General features: G+C 40.6%; 1 protein-coding gene across 4 annotated transcripts in view; it reads right to left on the minus strand.

The window, feature by feature from the left end:
* Window positions 1-3,599, minus strand: part of PGRMC2 (progesterone receptor membrane component 2) — a 64,051-nt gene extending 60,452 nt beyond the window's left edge. For all 4 annotated transcript variants that reach the window (XM_053579082.1, XM_053579056.1, XM_053579012.1 and 1 more), the window contains exon 1: window positions 2,767-3,599. In XM_053579082.1, the coding sequence (XP_053435057.1) occupies window positions 2,767-3,184 (418 nt within the window). In that variant the 5' untranslated portion in view covers window positions 3,185-3,599. The remainder of the gene's footprint in view (window positions 1-2,766) is intronic.
* Between the last annotated feature and the right edge of the window lie 19,137 nt (window positions 3,600-22,736).

Raw genomic sequence — 22,736 nt, forward strand, 5'->3', positions numbered from 1 at the left:
TTACCTAAAATACCTAAACTTGAGACTTCCCATATGTAGTACAACAGCATTACTTACTAACAGAGGAATTGTGGAGATGACTGATAGATGGATGTGATACAGTGAGTGCTTAACGGATCTGGTTTCCTTTGTCCTCCCATACTCATTGTTACACATGACCAAACTATTCTCACATGCTGGCCAAGTACCTGATCTGTTACTAATTTTATATTGACAAAAGTAATTAATGTCAACTATTTGCCAAAAATGTGTTTATGTTACTAAATTATATATTGTTAATATTTAATTTTTAAGAGCCTGAACTTTTAAAAAAGTATTACTGAAAAGCAAAGCTTGTTCAACATTAAGAAAAAAAATTTCATAAACAAATCTTTAATCTAAAACCATTTTTGTGAAATGGAAATAGATATTGGCTAGGCATAGAAACTAAAGATTATTCTGCTACAAAACTGCTTAATTTATTTAAGAATTAAAATAAATTAAAAGCAAAACTGAACCTATACCTGTTTTCTGCTTCGTGGCCAGAAATCTGTCTTTAAAAATTTTGAAAAATATTATTGCATTTTCTATTAATATGAAATATTAACATAATCTTAAGCCCATAAAATGACTGGCTAGCTCAAAGGTTCCTTTCAATAACAAAATCTTCCATATATCTGTTAGGTTGTTGAGCAATACCTAGAATAAAATATTAGGCTGTTCATCAGAGTCTGGGAACTGGTGGAAGTTAACCTACAACTGACTTTTCCACTGTTATTTGAGGAGTTGCCCCCACCTCCATGCCACACAAAAAAGCAATCTACATTATACCTATGACTCTTGATTTTTAATTTATCCTACAACAAACAGTTGCCACTGGAGGCTGCCAAACTGTGACTGTCTCTCCTGGGTGGAGAAACAGTGCCAAGGCAGATAGTGCCAATGCAACAATGTGTTAGGACTAATACCCGTTTCCATACTTTGTTTCACTGTTGATTTAGACAGAGGGTATGAAGGTAGATCTTCTAATTGGGTAAGCATTTTATTAAACATTTAGGCTGACTACTTGAGCCCAGGAGTTCAAGACCAGCCCGGGTACTGTCTCCACTTAAAAAAAAAAAATAATAAATAAATAAAAATTAAAAATTTAAATCTGTACACAATTTCTAATCACTTAACATTTTAATACTAATGAAGAAAAACTTTAAGTACAAAACTTTAAGTACAAACTTTAAGTCTAAAAAAATTTTATTTAATTTGGTCTGTACTTTGGTCCTATTCTCTTATCCCACATGCTCTTTAGTGAAAAAAGTATTAACCATGTCAACTGATAAAAGTAGGTAGATATCTGGTATTCATATTTATATAACTAGTAGCAAAGATCTTTTAGGCTACCTATGACTTGGTATACACACAGAAATACAGCCAAGAAATAAATAATTCAGAACCAAAAATCTCCAATTTCTTATCTCTGTTCCAATTAACAAACAACAAACCAAAACACTTGTAAGATAACTTCTAGCCACCAAGCACTGAAATCAAAAGTATATATTTTCAAGTGTCTATAAACTCATGTACTAACGGATTAAATTAGGGAGGAAATGAGCTTATTTTTAGACTGCCAACCCTCTGAACTTCAAGGCTTGGATGTACTCCTTCCAGTAACAGATCACTTTAGGTCTCTACTTTTATTATTTATTCTTAGTGTAGTCATTTTATTTTAAAGCTTAGTATTAATCACTGCATAACCAGGATGTCCAATATTACTCAATTTTACCGCATACCAATAGGTTCCATGAGTCTGAAGTTTATTAGCATAATCCAAAATGTATGCTATGCTGTTAAAGAAGGGGTTCTAAATCAACTACCCTACCTAAACATTGCTCTGAAAACAAAGTTATGAATTTATCGCTCTTCTAAGTTTTTTCTCAGTTCTGCTAAGTGAAAACACATTATCAACATGTAACTGCATACTCGGTGTCCTACTATTCTACAAGCAAAAAAATCCCCGCAAAAACAAACAAAATTAGAAGAAAAAAAGAAGGAAAGAAAGAAACCATACACGCCTGCTGAGTACAGGAGCTCCACCTCCAAAACTCAGGGCGAATATCTTTGCTAGTCACTTTAATATGATCTGCATCCTGGTCTGTCCTCATCCCACATACATCGTTAATGTTGGCAAGCATCTCCGAACTAAAACTGGTTTTAAAAAAAAAAGTCTGATGTATTGCTTATACATCCTGGCTTCACAGAACAGAGGGGTGGGACTTGGAACTACGTGTTCCTAAACGTGTGATATGGGTAGTAGTACAGAGAGGCAAAGGAGCTCTGGGGCATTAAAAAAAAAAAAAAAGTAAAGAAAACTGAATTACAGGTCCTAAAGAACTTTAGGTCCGTACTTCAGAAATCTTCCCTCTCTGCTGCCCCACCCATCCCAGGAATCAGAAAACTCAGGAAAGGCTTAAGGGCGAGCGTGACTGGAGACAACTATAAAGATTTTGAACAATTCGGTACAAGAAAAGGCCGCAAAGAAATGGGATGTAAAAAAGACGAATGCTGCGAGCTGGTCCTTGGGGCGTCTCCGGGATCCCGATTTTTTTGGGGAAAAGCTGGAGCAGCCTGCAGCTGGGGGGACGGGGCGGGCCGCCCAGGTGCCGCTGCCAAGGCGTGAGGGTCCAGGCGACAGAAAGGCTGAGCAAGCTAACCCGGTGCCCAGACGCCTCCCTGTCAGAGAGGGTCGTGCCCGAACGACAGAAGTTCCTCCCCCCTCCCCTTGCAACTCCTCACCCGGGCCGTAGAACTTGCTGCCTTTGGTCACGTCGAAGACTTTCCCATTGACCGCGAGCAGGATGCGCGGGGTCCGGGACCCGTCGTACTGGCGTAGCTGCTCCAGGCTGAAGTCCCGCTTCTTCATGCGAGGCAGAGAGGCGGCGGGGCTCTCCTCGCCTGCCCCGGCCCCAGTGCCCAGACCCCGCCGCCCCCAGCGCACCCACAGCCGGTAGGCCCCCAGCAGCACCAGCGCCACCAGCGCCACGTTCAGCAGCATCTCCCCGCCCCCCGTCAGAAGCGCCAAAGCCGCTGTCGCCCAGCCTCCCCCTTCTGCTGTTGCTCCCGCGCCGCCCGGGCTCTCGCTGCTGCCGTCGCTGCTGCTCTCACTGCCACTCCCCAGGGTGCCTAGCTTCACGTCCCCATCACCCGCCGCCATCACTGCCCGCCAGCGCCTTCCTCCTCCTCCCCGCCCCCTGCCCTCCCCAACCCCACGGTAGGCCCCGCCCAATTGGGGCCTCTCAGCCAATAACGTGAGGGGAGGAGGCGGGGTCAGGCCGGCTCCTGATTGGGTGTTGACGGGGTAACGTTGTCTCAAATCTGTCCCTCCCCCGCCCTTCTTTTGCAGGCCGCGCTCTAGCGCGACGCCCCGCCCACTTAGCCCCACGCTTCCCTCTGCTGTCCCCTCGCCTCCTCTCAGTGAAGTAGACGAAGAGGGCGGGTCTGAGGAATAGATATTTTGCTGACCGCGCGCGCGCGCCTCCCACGGGTTGGGGGAGGTCACAGCGCGTGCGCAGGTTTCGGAGAGCCACGTGTTCTCCTTTCCTCAGTAACCCCTGCGGGCGGCAAGCTCCGCCCAATTCCTCGCTGTGCGCGTGCGCCCGGGAATCTCTTCCTTTCCCAGGCCTGGGTTTGCGTTAGTGAACTCCTGCCTCTTAGCTCTGGCTGCGCCTGGTAGATTCATGGGCCTTCAAGCGGCCGCAGGGCCGCGTCCAAAGCTACTTGCTGAAATCGCTGGCAGGTGGCTTGTGGGCGATACGGTTTAACTGGAAGGCTCAAACTGTTGAGAGGAATCTCTTTCTCCTTGAGCGCCGCCGCGCTTGTCGGAAGCCGGGAGCGTAGGCGCGCAGACCAGGCAGCCCTGAGAAGTTTTGGCGACTAACTGGCGTCATCCGGAGTAGAGACAATGTACGGAGTCCTCACTGGGGATCTTTGGAGTCAGCAGTCTCCGTGCTACTTCGCTGACCAGAGCAGTCACTCCGCGGTTGTTTTGGTCAGGGCTACTCTTGTGGAATTTTTTAGACTAAAAGTCTTTGTCTTGAATGATAATCTCTGAAGCAGTAGGGTAGTGGGGAGAATGAAGTCATTTTTGCCCATTCAGCTTTATTCAGGTTATGTTTTATGTTACTGGGACGTTTTTTTAGGCTCTCAGATCCTTACAAATTTGGCGTAAATGTGACCTCTGAAGCCTTAATCTGGGCACTACCACCTTACGCCCTCAATGGATGTCCTGCCGCCCTGGTCGGTTTTTTTTGTGTCTGTGGTCCTTCCCACATCACCTGTCTGGTTTGATGAGTGAATGAAGATGTATCAAGGGAGTGGCACGGTTTCTTTTAATTTTAAGGAACGGATGGGTTGGAGGACCGTGGACAAGCAATGGGGGGTTATGGTATGAGCTTATTAGGATGGCCCATTCTGGTTTTAAATGAAGAGGAGCTAAGTCTGGAAAACTAGATTGTAGTCTGTAGTCTCAGAGAATAGGTTTGGGTCTTATATTGTTAGTTTTGGAGGAGCCACTAAAGATATTGATGAGGCAAAACTAGTGGTGGCGTTAGAGCAGGGGTTGACAAACATTTTCGTAAAGTGCCAGTGAATGTTAGGCACTGTGGGCCATAAGGTCTCTGTCCCAAGTGTTCAACTGTGTTGTGATGAAAAAGTAGCCATAGATCTTAAACGAAGTGGTTGTGTGCCATTAAAACTTTATGGATAGTGACATTTAATTTCAGGTGTCATGAAATCTTTTGATTTTTTTCAATGATTTAAAAAATGTAAAAACCATTATTTAGCACTTGGGAGGTGCAAAAAAAAAAAAAAATCTGCAGGCCATACTTTACTGACCCTACATTTAGAGGTACTTTCTGGAGGCAGAGTAAACACAAATCAGTTGGGATTAAGTAAGTGGCCATACCACCTATCATCCAATACAGAACTCTTTTGGAAATAAAAGAGGGTGGTATTAATTATATCTGGAGAACACAAGTAAAATTAGATTATCCTAGGCAAACCTAAAGGAATAGTCACCCTAAAATTAAGGGTTAGAAGTCAGAGTTGCATTAGGTCTTGGTAACAGAAAATAGAAGTGCCAATGATGGAATTAGGAAGATGGAGAAGAAACTGGTTTTGGGGAAAAGATAGCTTTAGCATTCCCAAGCATTTCATATAATTGGGACACCATTGATAGGAAGGAAGCATCTCCAGAAACTTCAGAGCAGGCCCCTCCTTGTATGTCATTGGCTAGAATTGGGTCACTAGCTACCTCTAAAGCAGAAATGACAAGGAGAATGGAGCTACCATGATTGCTTATTGTTTGTCTGACTAGGCTTTTGGCAGTTCTTATGCAGGTCTGTGTTGTGCATTGTTGGACATTTACCATCTTTCCACTATGTGTCACTAGCAGATACCAGGCATTAGGACACAGAAAAATAACCCTCTTTCTCTCCACCCTCTCCACATTCTCTATAGGAGCAGCAGTTATTGAGAGCTACTGGCTTAGACTATCAGGATTTACCTTGGAGCTGGATTTTGGGTGTCTAGGTTTCTTTTCCCTGATTAGTTTGGAAGGATGAGAGGAATTGGACAGTATTGAAGTTCTCTTGTCAAGGAAGTGGGTTAGGGAATGTTGAGTAGCCATCTAACATCACCTGCCATGCAAGAAAGAAAGTTTTATATCTTTTTCTTTTTTGGAGACAGTCTTACTTTGTCGTCCTCGATAGAGTGCTGTGGTGTCATAGCTCACAGCAACTCAAACTCTTGGGCTCAAGCTATTCTCTTGCCTCAGCCTCCGGAGTAGCTGGGACTACAGGCGCCCACTACAATGCCCGGGTATTTTTAGAGACAAGGTCTCTATCTGGCTCAGGCTGGTCTAGAACCCATGAGCTCAGACAATCTGCCTGCCTCGGCCTCCAAGTGCTAGGATTATAGGTGTGAGCCACTGCACCCAGCAGAAAGTTTTATATCTTTGATAAAATAAATGTCTTGACTTTACACTTGAACCCTAGCCCTTCCCCTAACTTTTTCTTTGAATTTTCTAAGCAGATTATTTTCATTGTAGGCCCCCTGAACTATTCTAGTTGGAAGTTCTTCCTGTTTTCCATCCTAGGGAAGAGTCTCTCCCAATACGTCATTCTTTCTTTGCATACTGCAGTAAGTTTCCAGTGGTGATTTGCTTTTAATCTTTCTCTTATTCATTGAAAGGATTAGTCTTTTGTTCCCATTGCCTTTGCTCAGGTATCAATCTCTGGGGATGCTAAACAATGTAAAGAGGGTAACTCACAAAGCTCATTTTGCACCTACGGGCCACCATAGATCCCTAGACAGCTTCCCTGCCTTCCCCTTCTGCATGTGACTAACAGTTCCTTAGATGCCCCCCTATAATGGTGATATGTTTCTGCTTATGATACCTAGTCCCATGCCCCATGCTTGTTAGGTTAATTCCTCACTCCAAGATTTCACTCTTGCTATTTCCTGTCTAAGAATGTCCTCCTTTCTCTTTTCCAGCCATCTAAATTCTATTTCCTTCTGATTCTTTCTCTAATTCTGTCTCTTGCCAAGCATCTTTATCAGTCCATACTGATCTTCCTGCTTTATTTTTTTTAATATAATGATCTTTTAAATTTCCTTGGATTCCTTGATTATACCACCCATTTTGGTCTTTTATTTTATAGTCTTGGCTATCACAGTTGCAGCTGTCCTGATTTCTCCTTTTGCCCTTGTAGATGCTGTTTTTTTACTCCTTTTTAACTTTTCCTTTTTATATCCCTATCTTTCCTAGTTGTCATCTACAAACGTGTCATCAGCATTCTTTTCTCCTATTGTTACTATTTTTCCTTGACATTTCATTACTTATTGATTTACCTGTCATCTCCAACTTATCTCTGGGAGGTATAAGTAGTAGCCATCAAATATTTCCATTTATTTTCCCACACACATAGTAGACTTGGGTTTCCCTTTGGATTTCTCCTTTGACCTCAAGCATGGCCGATGAAATGTGATTGGAAATGACCCATAGTATTTCCAAACAAAAGCTTTAAGAACTTGTGCACGTTTGTCATGCACTCTTTACTTTTTCCACGGTGACAGAATATTTGAGGTATCTATTGCTCCATAACAAAACACCCTAAATCCTAGTACCCTGTTTCCCCGAAAATAAGACATCCTCCAAAAATTAGACCTACTTACAGGAAAGCTAAGACGTCCCCTGAAAATAAGACCTAGCGCATCTTTGGGAGCACACCTTAAAATAAGATACTGTCTTATTTTCGGGGAAACAGGGTAGTTTAAAACACTCACCAATTTATTACCTCTAATGATTTTGTGAGTTGAATGGGCTCATGGGCTCAAAGGACTGCTCACAACTGTTCTTATAATTCTTTGTGGTTCCAGCAGGTATTATCTGGGAGTGGGATAATTGGGAGTCTCAAGTGGGTTGCTAGAATGTCTAAGCCTTTCTTCTTCCTCATGTTCATACAGGGAGTCTGTTCTTCACAAGACTTCTTTTTTTTTTGATTAAATCATAGCTCTGTACATTAATGCAATCATGGGGTACCATACACTGGTTTTATATACCATTTGACATATTTTGATCACACTGGTTAACATAGCCTTCCTGGCATTTTCTTAGTTATTACGTTAAGACATTTATATTCTACATTTACTAAGTTTCACATGTACCCTTCTAAGATGCACCTAGGTGTAATCCCACCAATCACCCTCCCTCCATCCATTTCCCCTCTCCCTCCCCTACCTCTCCTCATTCCCCATATTCTTAGGTTATAACTGGGTTATAGCTTTCATATGAAAGCCAAAAATTAGTTTCATAGTAGGGCTGAGTACATTGGATACTTTTTATTCCATTCTTGAGATACTTTACTAAGAAGACTATATTCCAGCTCCATCCATGTAAACATGAAAAAGGTAAAGTCTGCATCTTTCTTTAAGGCTGCATAATATTCCATGGTATACATATACCACAATTTATTAATCCCTTCATGTATTGATGGGTACTTGGGCTTTTTCCATGAAGTAGCAACTATGAATTGGGCTGCAATAAACATTCTGGTACAAATATCTTTGTTATAATGTGATTTTTGGTCTTCCGGGTATATACCTAGTAGAGGAATTGTAGGATCAACTGGCAAATCTGTTTTTAGATCTTGAAGTGTTCTCCAAACATCTTTCCAAAAGGAATGTATTAATTTGCATTCCTACCAGCCGTGTAGAAGTGTTCCCTTTTCTCCACATTCATGCCAACATCTCTGGTCTTGGGATTTTGTGATATAGGCTAATCTTACTAGAGATGGATGATATCTCAAAGCAGTTTTGATTTGCATTTCTCTGATGATTAAGGATGATGAGCATTTTTTCGTGCGTCTGTAGGCCATGCGCCTATCTTCTTCAGAGAAGTTTCTCTTCAAGTCCCTTGCCCACCCTAAGATGGGATCACTTGTTCTTTTCTTGCTTGTGTGTTTGACTTCTCTGTGGATTCTGGTTATTAAATCTTTGTCGGAGACATAACCTGCAAATATCTTCTCCCATTCTGGGGCTGTCTGCTTGCTTTACTTACTGTATTCTTGGCTGTGCAGAAGCTTTTTAGTTTGATCGGGTCCCAGTAGTGTATTTTTGAACCTGCTTCAATTGCCCAGACAGATTTATGAGGAGGAGGTCCTCCTCATAAAATATTTGCCCAGACAGATTTCTTCAAGAGTTTTCCCTGCACTTTCTTCTAGTATTTTTATAGTTTAATGTCTTAAGTTTAAATCTTTAATCCAGTGAGAGTCTATCTTAGTTAATGGTGAAAGGTGTGGGTCCAGTTTCAATCTTCTACAGGTTGCCAGCCAGTTCACCCAGCACCATTTGTTAAATAGGGAATCTTTTCCCCATTGAATGTTTTAATTGGCTTGTCAAAGAGCAAATAATGGTAAGTAGCTAGGTTCACCTCTTGGTTCTCTATTCTGTTCCAGACATATGCTTCTCTGTTTTTGTGCCAGAACCATGCTGTTTTGATCACTATCAATTTATAGTCTGAGGTCTGGTAGCATGATTCCTCCTGCTTTGTTTGTATTTCTGAGTAATGTCTTGGCTACTCGAGGTTTTTTCTCATTCCATATAAAATGAAGTATTATTTTTTTCAAGATCTTTAAAGTATGTCAGTGGAGCTTTAATAGGGATTGAATTAAAATGTATATTGCTTTGGGTAGTATGGACATTTTAACAATGTTGATTCTTCCCAGCGATGAGCATGGTATGTTTCTCCATTTGTTAACGTTTTCAGCTATTTCTTTTTTTAGAGTTTCATAGTTCTCTTTATAGAGATCTTTCACATCCTTTGTTAGATAAACTCCAAAATATTTCATCTTCCTTGGCACTACTGTGAATGGAATAGAGTCCTTAACTGTTTTTGCAGCTCGACTATTGTTGGTATATATAAAGGCTACTGATTAATGAATGTTGATTTTGTAACCTGAGACGCTGCTGTATTCATTGATCACATCTAAGATTTTAGTAGTAGAATCCCTGGTGTTTTCCAGATATACAATCATCTGTGAAGAGCAAAAGTTTGATCTCTTCTGACCCTACATGGATACCCTTGATCGCCTTTTCCTCCCTAATTGTGATGGCTAAAACTTCCATTACAATGTTAAAGAGCAGTGGAGACAATGGAAAACCTTGCCTGGTGCCTGATCTGAGTGGAAATGATTTCTATTTAACTCCATTCAATACGATATTGGCTGTGGGTTGCTGTAGATGGCCTCTGTCAGTTTAAGAAATGTCCCTTCTATACCCATTTTCTCAAGTGTTCTGATCATGAAGGGATGCTGGATATTATCAAAAGCTTTTTCTGCATCAATTGAGATAATCATATGGTCTTTGTTTTTTAATTTGTTTATGTGCTGAATTATATTTATAGATTTATGTATATTGAACCAGTCTTGAGAACCTGGGATAAAACCGACTTGATCATGAGGTATAATTTGTTTGATGTGGTGCTGGATTCTGTTTGTTAGGATCTTATTGAATATTTTTGCAACTATATTGATTAGTGATATTGGTCTATAATTTTCTTTTCTTGTTGGGTCTTTTCCTGGTTTGGAGATCAGGGTGATGTTTGCTTCATAGAACGTGTTGGGTAGTATTCCCTCTTTTTCTATATTTTGGAACAGGATGAGTAATATAGGTACTAGTTCCTCTTGAAAGGTTTGGTAGAATTCTGACGTGAAGCCATCTGGTCCCAGGCTTTTCTTTTTAGGGAGATTTTGTATGGTTGATGCTATTTCAGAACTTGATATAGACCTGTTCCACATTTCCACTTGATTCTGGCTAAGTCTTGGAAGGTGACGTGCTTCCAAGTATTGGTTTATTTCCTTCAGATTTTCATATTTCTGAGAATAAAGTTTCTTGTAATATTCTCTAAGGATTTTTTGAATTTCTGAGGAATCTGTTATTTCGTCTTTGTCATTTCTGATTGACGAAAATAGAGATTTTACTCTTTTTTTCCTGGTTAGGTTAGCCAAAGATTTATCTATTTTATTGACCTTTCCAAAAAACCAACTTTTTGATTTATCGATCTGTTGTATAATTCTTTATTTTCAATTTCATTTAATTGAGCTCTAATTTTGGTTATTTCTTTTCTTCTACTGGATTTGGGATTGGAATATTCTTCCTTTTCCAGTTGCTTAATATGTCCCACTGAGTTGTTAACTTCCTCTCTTTCCATTCTCTTGAGGAAGGCTTGCAGTGCTATAAATTTCTCTCTTAGGACTGCCTTTGTGGTATCCCAGAGGTTCTGATAATTCGTGTCTTTGTTGTCATTTTGTTCCAGAAATTTGGCAATTTCCTTCTTAATCTCATCTCTGACCCAGCTATCATTCAGCATAAGGTTATTTTAACTTCCATGTTCTTGTATGAGTATGCAGATTTCTGTTGTTACTGACTTCAACTTTTTTTCCTTGGTGGTCCGAGAAGATGCGAGGAATAATTTCTATTCCTTTAAATTTACTGAGGTTAGATTTGTGACCTAAGATGTGATTGATTTTGGTGTATGTTCTGTGGGCTGATGAGAAGTATGTGTATTCAGTTTTGTTGGGATGAAATGTTCTGTAGATTTCTGTTAAATCCAAATGTTGGATGGTTAGGTTTAAATCTAAGATTTCTTTGCTCAGCTTCTTATTGGAGGATCTATCCAACACTGCCAAAGGAGTGTTAAAATCTCTGACTATTATGGAACTGGAGGAAATCAAGTTGCTCATGTCTGTTAGAGTTACTGTTATAAATTGAGGTGCATTTTGGTTGAGTGCATAAATATTAATAATTGAAATCTCATCATATTGAGCATTACCCTTAACAAATATGAAGTGACCATTCTTATCCTTCCTTACTTTTGTTGGTTTCAAGCCTATTGTATCTGCAGATAGAATTGCAACACCTGCTTTTTTCTGATTTCCATTCGCCTGAAATATGAACGACCATTTTTTAACCCTAAGTGTATATTTATCTTTTAAGGAAATATGAGATTCTTATATGTAGCAAATATCTGGCCTGAGTTTTTGTATCCAGTCAGCCAACCTGTGCCTCTTTAGAGTACAGTTTAAGCCATTCACGTTAATGGAGAATATTGATAAATGTGGTAAAATTTTGGGTATCAAGTTTTTCGAAAGTCTAGTGGACATTTATAAATCTTTCATCACTGTGGAAGTTGGAGTTTGATCAAAAGTTTCTGAGGGAGTTTACTTTTGTGGTAGAGGATTGGGGTGGTCTTTATGGAGGATAGGTCTGAGAATATCCTGAAGAGCTGGTTTGATATAGCAAATTTCTTCAAATGTGAATGTCATTAAAGTATTTAATTTCTCCATCATAAATGAAACTCAGTTTAGCTGGATACAGGATCCTGGGTTGAAAGTTATTTTGTTTTAGGAGATTAAATGTAGATGACCACCCTCTTCTGGCTTGAAAGTTTCAGCAGAGATATCTGCAGTCATTCTTATATTCTTCCCTTTGTAGGTTATGGTTTTCTTCCATCTGGCTGCTTTCAAATTTTCTTCTTCATATTAGCTTTAGTGAAGTTAATTATGATGAGCCTGTGTGATGTCTTATTCGGGTTGAGTCCTGCTGGGATTCTGAAACTGTCTGCTATCTGAAGTTCAGTATCTCTTGGCATGTCTGGAAAATTCTCTTTCATAATTTCATGGAGAAGCGATTCTGTGTCTTGCGAAGCCACTTCATTGCTTTCAGGGATTCCAATGAGGTGAATATTAGCCTTCTTCGCATTATCCCCAAGCTCTCTGAGAGAATGATCCGTTTTTGCTCTCCATTTCTCTTCTCTTTGAGAGTTTGGTAGCATTCAAAAGCTTTGTCTTCAATGTCAGAAATCCTTTCTTCTGCTTTTTCCACTCACTTACTGAGGGATTCTACTGTATTTTTCTGATCTTTGAGGGCTGCAAATTCTTGCTTCAGTGTGTCAAAATTTTGGTGGTTTTGTCTTTAAATTCGTTGAATTCTTGAGACATCTTTTGCTCCTTGAATTTCCAATTCCAACTTTTGAATTGCTCCTCGAATTTCTAATTTTAAGTTTTCCTCCATTCTATTAATCTTGTTTGCAATCCAAGTTCTAAATTCGATTTCTGACATCTCGGCCATCTGTTTATGAATGGGATTTTCAGTTACAGCTGCCGTATCTTTCCTTTGGGTGGGGGTTGATCTATTCTGGTTATTCATGTTACTAGAGTTTTTCTGCTGATTCCACCCTATGATTATTTTACACAGTTTGACTACATGAGTGGATAAAGAAAAGCTAGGTTCAGGGCTCTAGGACTAGTGATTAACCAGCCCTTTGCCCAAAAGCTGGGACCAGTGTTTGTACCTTTTGCCCTGCAGCTTTGCTGAGGACCCGTACGTGCTACGGCCTGAGAAACTGGGGACCTGCTTGGGTCTAAGTGCCTCTGTCTTGTTTTCAGCTGGTCTCTGTCTGACCCTAATGAAACCATTACTCTGGGTTGAATTCTCAGCTGTGGAGAAATACCAGCAATTAAGTCACCCTGCCCCCACAGACAACAATTGGAAAAGGAAAATCAAACCTTCCTACAACCACACACCCAGGGCACCAATTGGATAGTCCTTGGGCTATTGGTTCACTTCAAAAGGTCCAAATTGGTTGTCTCAGTCAGCATCGTCTCAGGTGGGAAAGTTTAAAAGGTCTCTGGCATCTAGATTGCAGGGGTCTGCTGACAACTCAAATACTACTTGGTCTGGTGCTCCGTGAAGTCAGCAGGACCCACCCAGTAAATAGATTAGTCTGGGAAGGTTGATGCCTCCTTCCCCACCTTGTACCTCTGTCACATCTAGTCACTGATATCTCTGGAGGGCTGTGACCCAGTTGCCTCCAATGAGCAGATACTCCAGGGAACAGAACAATTTTTTGTTTGTGTCCCGGCTAAATGCCCCTGCAGAAGAGAAGCTGTTTTGAGTTAACAGAACCTGTGCCTCAGGCCCTGTCTGTGCCGCTATCCAGTCTCAGCTGTAGTTTGTATTCCCAGCACGGTTATCTGTCAGTTCCAGCCTCTGCCTGCCCTCCTTTGTTTAGGCTGATGATCCCCTGGGGGCTGGGTGCGTCTTAGGCTGTATAAAGCGGTCCAATGGGTCAGCCCAGCCCTGGAAGTCTGCTGGCACTGCGCATGTGTTTTCTGCGCTCCACCCAGTCTGGTACCGCCTCAGGCTAACCGTTTACTCACAGGGCCTGCGTTTCCATCCCAGATCTGTTCTGATGGTGGTTGCCACCTGAGAAGATGCCCGGCCTCCTCTGGTTGCCTAGAGAGACGGGGTGTGACTCCGGAATATCCAGTGGTGAGCCCTATTGTTGCCAAAAACGGCTGCTGCTCTGTGCACCAGGGCATCGCCACTCCTGTATGGTTCCCTCTCAGCCGACCATCCTCTCCTACTCCCATGCTGCGGAATCAGCACTGACCAGCAGCAGTCCAGGCCCTGTCCACACCTGTTGAGAAAACACCCAAGAATCTGGACTCCTAGGTGACAGGCCTCCAGACCTCAGAGTGAGAGTGTAGGGGAGTGCTTGGAGCTCAGAATTGCAGGTAGAGAATATATACAGTTTACACAGTTTTATGCCTGGTAGGAAAGCGCCATGGCACCCTAGTAGGGGAAGTAGGTCCAGTTTTTAGAAGGTCTGTCCTGTGGAGTATAATGGGAGGACTTTTGAACTCTGCTAGTTTGTTTATGGGGTACTCTGAGCCATTCTCATCTCCCGTCCGCTTAGTGATGGATTTTGTTCCTTTTGTTTGTATCCTTGGGGTTGCAGCTTGCCTCAGCAGGGTTGATGTGCGTTCTTCAACCTTCTCTCTTGGCGCAGCTCTAATCTGCTACGTTACTTGCTAAATTTCTGTCCTTTAACTCTCCTTCTGGTCGGGAGCCTCTGTGGAAAGCTGACTTCAGTCAGCCATCTTGTCTCCGCCCTTTACAAGACTTCTTTAGCAAAGTAGCCTTACTTTTTACATGGTTGCTCAGGACTTTTGAAAGTGCAAAAGCAAAAATATCCAGTTCTTTTTGTAAGTCTTAGGTCTGGAAATGACACATTCCATTTGTAGAAGCAATCACAGGGGCAGCTCAATTTTAAGGGGACGGGAAACAAATTCTTGATATGGGTTGTGGGAAGAGTGACAAATAATTTGTCCAACAATGTGTTTCAGTTTGTCTTGGCTTCCATCAGCCAGAGTCTCATAGTCAGGACAAAGTGGAAAAAAGCTCCCACCTAACACGGTCATGTGAATGAGAAATATATCTCTGCTGTTCTCAGTCACTGAGGTATCTGAGATGACTTCATATCAGCTTTTCTGTATTAATAAAAGACTTAGTACTGGAAATAGGGTACTGCCACAACAAAAATCTAAAATATAAGGCATTATCATATATAAATATGTTACGGATAGTAGCGGTTGTTAGCCAGCATCCAGCTGTGACTCATGATATTCAATAAATATTTTCTGTTTTTTGAAATAGTCTCACTCTTTTACCCTTGGTAGAGTGCCATGGCGTCATAGCTCATAGTAACCTCAAGCTCTTGGGCTCAAGCAATCCTCTTGCCTCAGCCTCTCTAGGAGCTGGAACTGCAGCTGCCTGTCACAACACCTGGCTAATTTTTAGAGATGGGGGTCTTTCTCTGGCTCAGGCTGGTCTAAAACTCCTGAGCTTAGGCAATCCACCTGCTTCAGCCTCCCGGAGTGCTAGGGTTATATGTGAGCCATGGCACCTGGCCAATAAGACTTTTTCTTATAATTCTTTGTTTTAGGAGAAAATAATTTTTTTCCCCATATTAAATGTTTCTTGAAATATAGAGGGGGTACCACTAACATAATGCTTGATACTCCATTCCAGTGCTACCAGTGAGTTTTTTGATGTGTAAGTTTGGTATAGGTACAGCACACTTTCTTCCTCTCTCCTCCTTTTCTCTTGGGAGCTGTGCTTCCTATAGAAAATGTGCTTCTCCTCTGCTAACTCATACCACAAGTTTTACAGGGGCCCGTCCCTGCCAAAGAAGGCTTAGGGTAAGCTGAAGAGCATAGGCTCTGTGGGGAAAGGGAAACTACAGTTTGGGAACTAAGTTCACTTCCAGGGAGTGACAAAACCTGTTGTTTGAACTTTAAGTCACAAGGGCTTTAATAATTTCGGACTTTAACACAAAGTTGGTACTGATTAGCCACAATTTAGAAAAACAAAGTGATTTAATCTTGGAACTTTTAATTTCTCCCTGGAAAAATTATTTTGAGAAAGGATCAGAAATCAAATTGGGAACATCTTGTTGGCTCGTATTAACATATTTGATCATTTTGTAGAAATTCTGATAATATTAGACAAGCTGACAGGACATAAATTGAGATGGCAATAGAATAGGTTGGGAAATACAGCCTTGGGTTTAGAATAGCTTTGGAGTTGATTCCATTGATGTATTGTTCTGACCCATTTAGGGCATTCTGGGGACAAAAATCTATACTAGCATCCCCAGAAAGTCCTTTAAAAGAGTTGAAATATTCGAGAAGTGGTCTCATGCAGATGGGAGGACTACCCTAATTGCTGACTTCTCAGCTAAGTTAATATTCATATCCTAGATTAACCTCAATGGATAAGCCCAAAGGGTTAAGGCAATGGTTTTCATACTTTTTTGCTGACATAACCCCTAAAATAATCTTTAAGTTGAAAAAAATATTTAAGTTCTGGGGCGGTGCCTGTGGCTCAGTTGGTAAGGCACCGGCCCCATATACCGAGGGTGGCGAGTTCTAAACCCGGCCCCGGCTGAACTGCAACCAAAAAATAGCTGGGCGTTGTGGCGGGCGCCTGTAGTCCCAGCTACTCGGGAGGCTGAGGCAGGAGAATTGCTTAAGCCCAGGAGTTGGAGGTTGCTGTTAGCTGTATGATGGATGCCATGGCACTCTACCAAGGGCCATAAAGTGAAACTCTGTCTCTACAAAAAAAAAAAAAAAAGAAAAAAATATTTAAGTTCTTTGGTCCTAAATTTAGGACAAAATTTTGTAAAAGTTATACTTTTTAGTGTAATGTAAATAAGAATATTTTGAAATAAAAAGGATTGTGTCACTTAAAAATGCATTTAAGGGTGGTGCCTGTGGCTCAACGAGTAGGGCGCCAGTCCCATATGCCAGAGGTGGTGGGTTCAAACCCAGCCCCGGCCAAAAACCAAAAAAAAAAAATGGATTTAAATGAAATGTAAATCCCATGAAAATTAGATACTATCATTCATTTTCACAGAATTTTACATTATTTCTTTTTCTCTTTGAATTTGTATTTTTATTTTATTATTCATACAATTTTCTTTTAATTTATTTTATTCTCTAATTTATTTATTGCTTATTCTATTCTTTTTTTGCAATAAAAAATTGTTTGTAATCCGGGCGGCGCCTGTGGCTCAAGGAGTAGGGTGCCGGTCCCATATGCCGGAGGTGGCAGGTTCAAACCTAGCCCCGGCCAAAAACCACAAAAAAAAAAAAAAAAAAAAAAAAATTGTTTGTAATTTAAAAATTTCCTATGACCATAGGTTCTAAGTGTCAAAAACTTCTTTTGAACTGAGTTATCATTATAATTAGTAGTATGTAATAGATCATACCTACGTTATAACTTTTACAAATAATTACTAAGGAAAACTAAAATTTTTTGGAAATATATGTCTCAATGAAGCAAATGGAGCATCTCCCTCCACAATTCACTTATTTTTGGGTGAAAGTAACATTTTGCTAAATTACAAAACAGGAAAATGTGCTAGAAGATGATTAGGTGCCCAGCTTACAAAAGGTGAATAAATGATTGTTGTTACATACATCATTTATAATGGAAAACTATACATGTATCTGAGTCTGTTACATAAATGGGAGAAATGAATAATGAGGTGAGAAGTGGTTAACAAGTAATAACGAACAGACATGTTTGAGTAAAAAAAAAAAAAGTATAGATTTACTGTATTCTGCACCATAATCTTTTGGCCAAAATTGATGATATTTTCTCTTACAAGTCTGAATAATTGGTCAAGAAAATAAGTTTAAATATTAACTTACCTTTGAAATACACTTTTTTTTCATGTAACATTTATTGGAAGGAAATTTGGAAATTTTTGTATCCTTTCCTTGAAGTCATCTGGAATGTGCAACTGAGGCACAGACTTAGCATCAAGTTCGTTCTCATTACTGAACAGGTGTGTCTTGTAGCTGATCGGTAATTTCCAGAATATTTTTCACAAATCTTACATATTCGAATTCTGAGATAGCTATACAGAAATGAAAAGGGGCCCTGAATTTGTGACCTGGATGAAATAGTGCACAACCTCCTCCAGTATTTCTTTCTTTTCTTTTTTTTTTTTATTAAGTCTTTTGTACATAGATCATAAATACATTTATGCCCGTTTCAGTGTGTTGATTATTTGTACAAATTGGAGTGCTTACATCATACTAATCAGCATAGCTTTCATCTCATTTACCCAATTATAGCATTAGGACATTTGTGTTCTACACATGATAGAACCAAGTTGTACTTGCAATGTGCTCCATAGTTGTGGTCCCCCTACTATCCCCAACTATCCCTCCCACACCCTCCTCATCCCTTGCCCTCCCCTTCCCTCCTTCATCATAGACTAAAGTTGTGTTTCATTTTTCATATGCAAGTGTGAGTTATTATAAATTGGTTTCACAGTAGTACTGAGTACATTGGATACTTTTTGTTCTATTCCTGAGGTACTTTACTAAGAAGAATATGTTCTAACTCCATCCATGTAAACGTAAAGGAGGTAAAGGCTCCATCTTTTTTTACTGCTGCATAATATTCCAGGGTATACATATATCACAATTTATTAATCCATTCATGGGTTAGTGAATGGGCTTCTTCCTATTCATTCAAGAAGCCATGGGCACTTGGGCTTCTTCCATGACTTGGCTATTATGAATTGAGCTGCAATGAACAATCTGGTGCAAATATCTTTATTGCCAAATGATTTTTGGTCCTTTGGATATATACCTAGAAGAGGAATTGCAGCATCAAACAGCAGGTCTACATTTAGATCCCTGAGTGTTCTCCAAACTTCCTTCCAAAAGGAACATACTAGATGACATTCTCACCAGCAGTGCAGAAGTGTTCCCTTTTCTCCACATCTATGCCACCATCTGTTGTTTTGGGATTTTGTGATGTGGGCTACTCTTACTGGAGTTAGATGGTATCTCAAAGTAGTTTTGGTTTGCATTTCTCTGATGATTAAAGATGATGAGCATCTTTTTATGTGTCTGTAGGCCATGCGCCTGTCTTCTTCAGAGAAGCTTCTGTTCATGTCTCTTGCCCACAATGAAATGGGATCACTTTTTTTTTGCTTAGTAATAAGTTTGAGTTCTCTGTGGATTCTGGTTATTAAACCTTTGTTGGTAGTATAACTTGCAAAAATCCTCTCCCATTCTGAGGGCTATCTATTTGCTTTATTTAGTGTGTTCTTGGCAATGCAGAAGCTTTTTAAGTTGATTAGATCCCAGTAATGTATTTTTGGTGTTGCTTCAATTGCCTGGGGTGTCTTCCTCACGAAGTATTCTCCCAGGCCAAATTTCTCAAGTGTTTCCCCTGCACTCTCTCTAAGAATATTTATAGTTTCATGTCTTAAGTTTAAGTCCTTTAACCAGTGAGAGTCAATTTTTGTTAGAGGAGAAAGGTGTGGGTCCAGTTTCAGTCTTCTACAAGTTGCAAGCCAATTCATCCAGCACCATTTATTGAATAGGGAATCTTTCTCCCAATTTATATTTTTAATAGGCTTATTGAAAATCAAATGATGATAAGTTTCTGGATTCACCTCTTGGTGAACCTCATCATTTTCAGGTATTCCTATAAGGCGAATATTAGACCTCTTCAAATTATCCCAGAGCTCTATGACAGAATGATCCATTTTGGGGGTTTCCTGGGGTTGTGGTTAACCAGCCCTTTGTTAAGGATCAGGTACTGATGACTGCAGCTTTTTCCCCTTTAGCTTTGCCAAGGACCTGTACAGTATTGCAGTCTGAGGCTGGAGAAACCTGCTTGGTGTGGTGTGGTTAGATGGCTCAGTCTTGTATTCAACTGGTTCTTGTCCGATCCTGGTAGATCAGTGACTCTGGTGAAGTCTTAGCTGTGAAGAAATACAAGGAATTAAGAAACCCCACCTCCCCAGACAACAACTGAAATGGGAAAAACGACCATTCCTGTTACTAGACAACCAGGGTATCACCCTAGAGGGTCCTTGGGTGATTGTCCCAAGTTAGGGGTTCCAAACCAGTTGACCCTGTCAGTATGAACTCTCAGGTGGGAGACTTTGAAAGGTCTCCAGCAGCTAGATGGCAGAGGTCTACTGGCTACTCAGATTTGGCTCTCTCTGGTGCTCTACGGAGTCAGAAAGGCCACCCCGTAGCACAATAGGACCAGGGGGCTGAGTCTCTTTCTCCACTTTGTTCCTTCAGTATTTCTCTTTCCTCTCTCAATCACATTCTTTGACATCATCCAGAAATGGAAGAGGATATGACTTTAGACAAAAATTATAATTCCCAACTCCCACAACATATTTGAACTCAGAACACCAACGTATGCCAAAATACCCCATTTTTAGCACCATGCTTTCTTTTTATCAGAAATGTGTATAAGGAAAGGTAGGAAATCCTCATAGCCCGATTCAATCAAATATTTGTACTGATATAGTGTTTAGAATTGTTCCCTTGTATCACGCCTTAGAGTAACAGTTCTCAATCTGTGGGTGACAACCCCTTTGTAACAATGAAAATACATTGTGGTAGTAGGAAGGTTGAGAACCATTGCCTTAAGAGTTTTTTGCACATCATAGCAATTTGCCATAGTAAGATCTGGAATGGGTGAGAAGATGCTTGTCTTTCATAAGTGGGAAAAGAACAATTTTTAAAAGGTATTAGAGGAAAAAAGTATAGATGATGGTGACATCTCAACCTCAGTCACGTTTCGAGAAGCTCAGTTTTGCGAAAAAGTAGGTGAAAACTGAATAAATGGAATAGATTTCTTTAAGATTGTCAATACTTGAGTTCTCTTCAGGAAGTATTCATGGAATCCCATGGTAGACTTACTCCAGTTTGGTATGAGTTACTAATTATTTGCTGAATAAATGAATGAATTAAGGTCCTGATAAACCTGGAGAAGGCGTTTCAGGAGGCCTCTATCTTAGTCATTTGCCGTTGTTCAGAGTTGTGGCCCTTCATTTTAAGCCCTCAGAAATCTACTTTTGCTAACATGTGGAAGTTTTTTTTTTTGTGTTTTTTTTTTCTCTCTCCTGGGCAGAACTTACATTAACCAAGATACAGGACTGACATATACAATCCCTATGCCAATTTATTAGTGTTGAGTGGGCAATGTAATTGTCACATGGACCCAGACTTGTACTGATATGATGTGTTTTCTGCCTATGGGTTAACATACAAAGGACAGTGGATTAAATTAGAAAGTTTTTTGGGAAGCATGGATTATAAGAAAGGGAAATTAGATGGCTTGTATATTTAAAAAATTATTTATTTAACAAATATGTATAGATATTCAACTATCTTTTATGCTCTGGGTTGGGTACTAAGGAGTCAACAAAGAATAATATCAAGTACCAGTCCTTAAAGATTTGCGGTCTAGTTCAGGAGGCCTACAATCAACTGACAGTTATAAATCAATCTCAAAAGATCCTTTTTAGGCTAATTCAGGGTGATATGGGAGGGTCTAGAAGGGGAACCAAGTCTCAGGAGACTGAGGTGAGGACCGAGGAGTTAGGTAGCCCCCGGGGAAAGAGCTCCATGGACCTGGGCAAAGGTCTGGACCTGGAGAGAACACAGCTTTCCAAGAGTCACAAGAGGTTCAGTGTAGCTGCTGTGAAGCTAGAGGTTGTGCCAGGGGCAGGTGAGAAGGCTGGAGATAAGGCTCATGGACTTAGATTGGGACTTTATCCCTAAAAAGAGTGAAAAGGAGCCGGTCAACAGCTTTGTTGTGGTGGGGAGGCAGATTACAGCCACTACTTAGCATTTCTTTCTTTCCAAGAACTTTCCATGAACTTCTGGCTAAAGTCCCCAGCCCTTTCCTTGAGCACATGACCCATCCTTTACCTATCCCAGCCTCATGCTTTTCTGCTGTCCATCACACACTCTGTGCTCCAGAAGCACCAAACTTCATGGTTTCCAGATTCACTCCCCATCTTTAATTATGCTTTCTTACCCCACCCCCACCCCACCAATTCCTGTTGGCACCCTCATCTACCCTACTTTCAAATAACTAAAGCAATGCAGGTGTTCTTTGTTACAAGCCGAAAAACACACAGATGTGAAAAGAAAATTAAAACTTTCTCCTATCCTCTCACTGCACATGTGAGCACACACTGTGTGTGTGTGTATATATATATATATTTTTTTCTGACTTGTGTTCAAGTACTTTCTCCTTGTATATTTTCATTTGCCTTTTGATTTTGTTATAGCATCTTTTATTTTACAGAAATGTTTGATTTTTTTTTTTTTTTTTTTTCAGTTTTTGGCTGGGGCTGGATTTGAACTCTGCACCTCCGGAATATGGGGCCAGCGCCCTGCTCCTTTGACCCACAGGTGCCACCCAGAAATGTTTGATTTTTATGTGGTCAGATTTCTTGGTCTTCTTCTTCATGGCTTTTGGCCTTCCTGATGTTGCCAGGTTTGAGGCATCTCTCTTTGTTAGAGACTGGGACAGCCAGCCAAGTCTCCCCCTGGACAGTGCCTGATGGTAACTTTTTGTAACTTTGGTCTCAGGCCTTTTGCCTTTGTTTCTGCCTCCCAATCTCCTTCTGAGGGATCTGTTCTTTCTTGGGATTTGTTATTACCTGACAAAAGCAAAGCCTATTTCTGGCCTGGGAGTCATTTGTCACTATATAAGTATGCTTGCATGTCTTTGCTCTAATCAACTACATGTTAATTTTCTGTTTTTCTCTTCTGGTTATATGGAATAATCATCAGGATTCTTCTATTTATTTATTTTTTTTAAGTCATCCTTAGTCTTTGAGTCTGTAAGCCTTTTAGAGATGGTTTAGAGAAAAGATATGCCCTTGGTACAAGGCCTAGGGGTAGTGTTCATGAGTTGGTAATGAGAAGGCTATGGATTTGAGAATGAATTTGACTCTGTCTTTGGTTAGAGTTATGTAATCCTAGGGAAGTTGTTAGAGGCCTCAGGGCCCTTTTCCA

The sequence above is a fragment of the Nycticebus coucang genome, chromosome 1 (genome assembly GCF_027406575.1).
Source record: "Nycticebus coucang isolate mNycCou1 chromosome 1, mNycCou1.pri, whole genome shotgun sequence".
Lineage (NCBI taxonomy): Eukaryota > Metazoa > Chordata > Mammalia > Primates > Lorisidae > Nycticebus > Nycticebus coucang.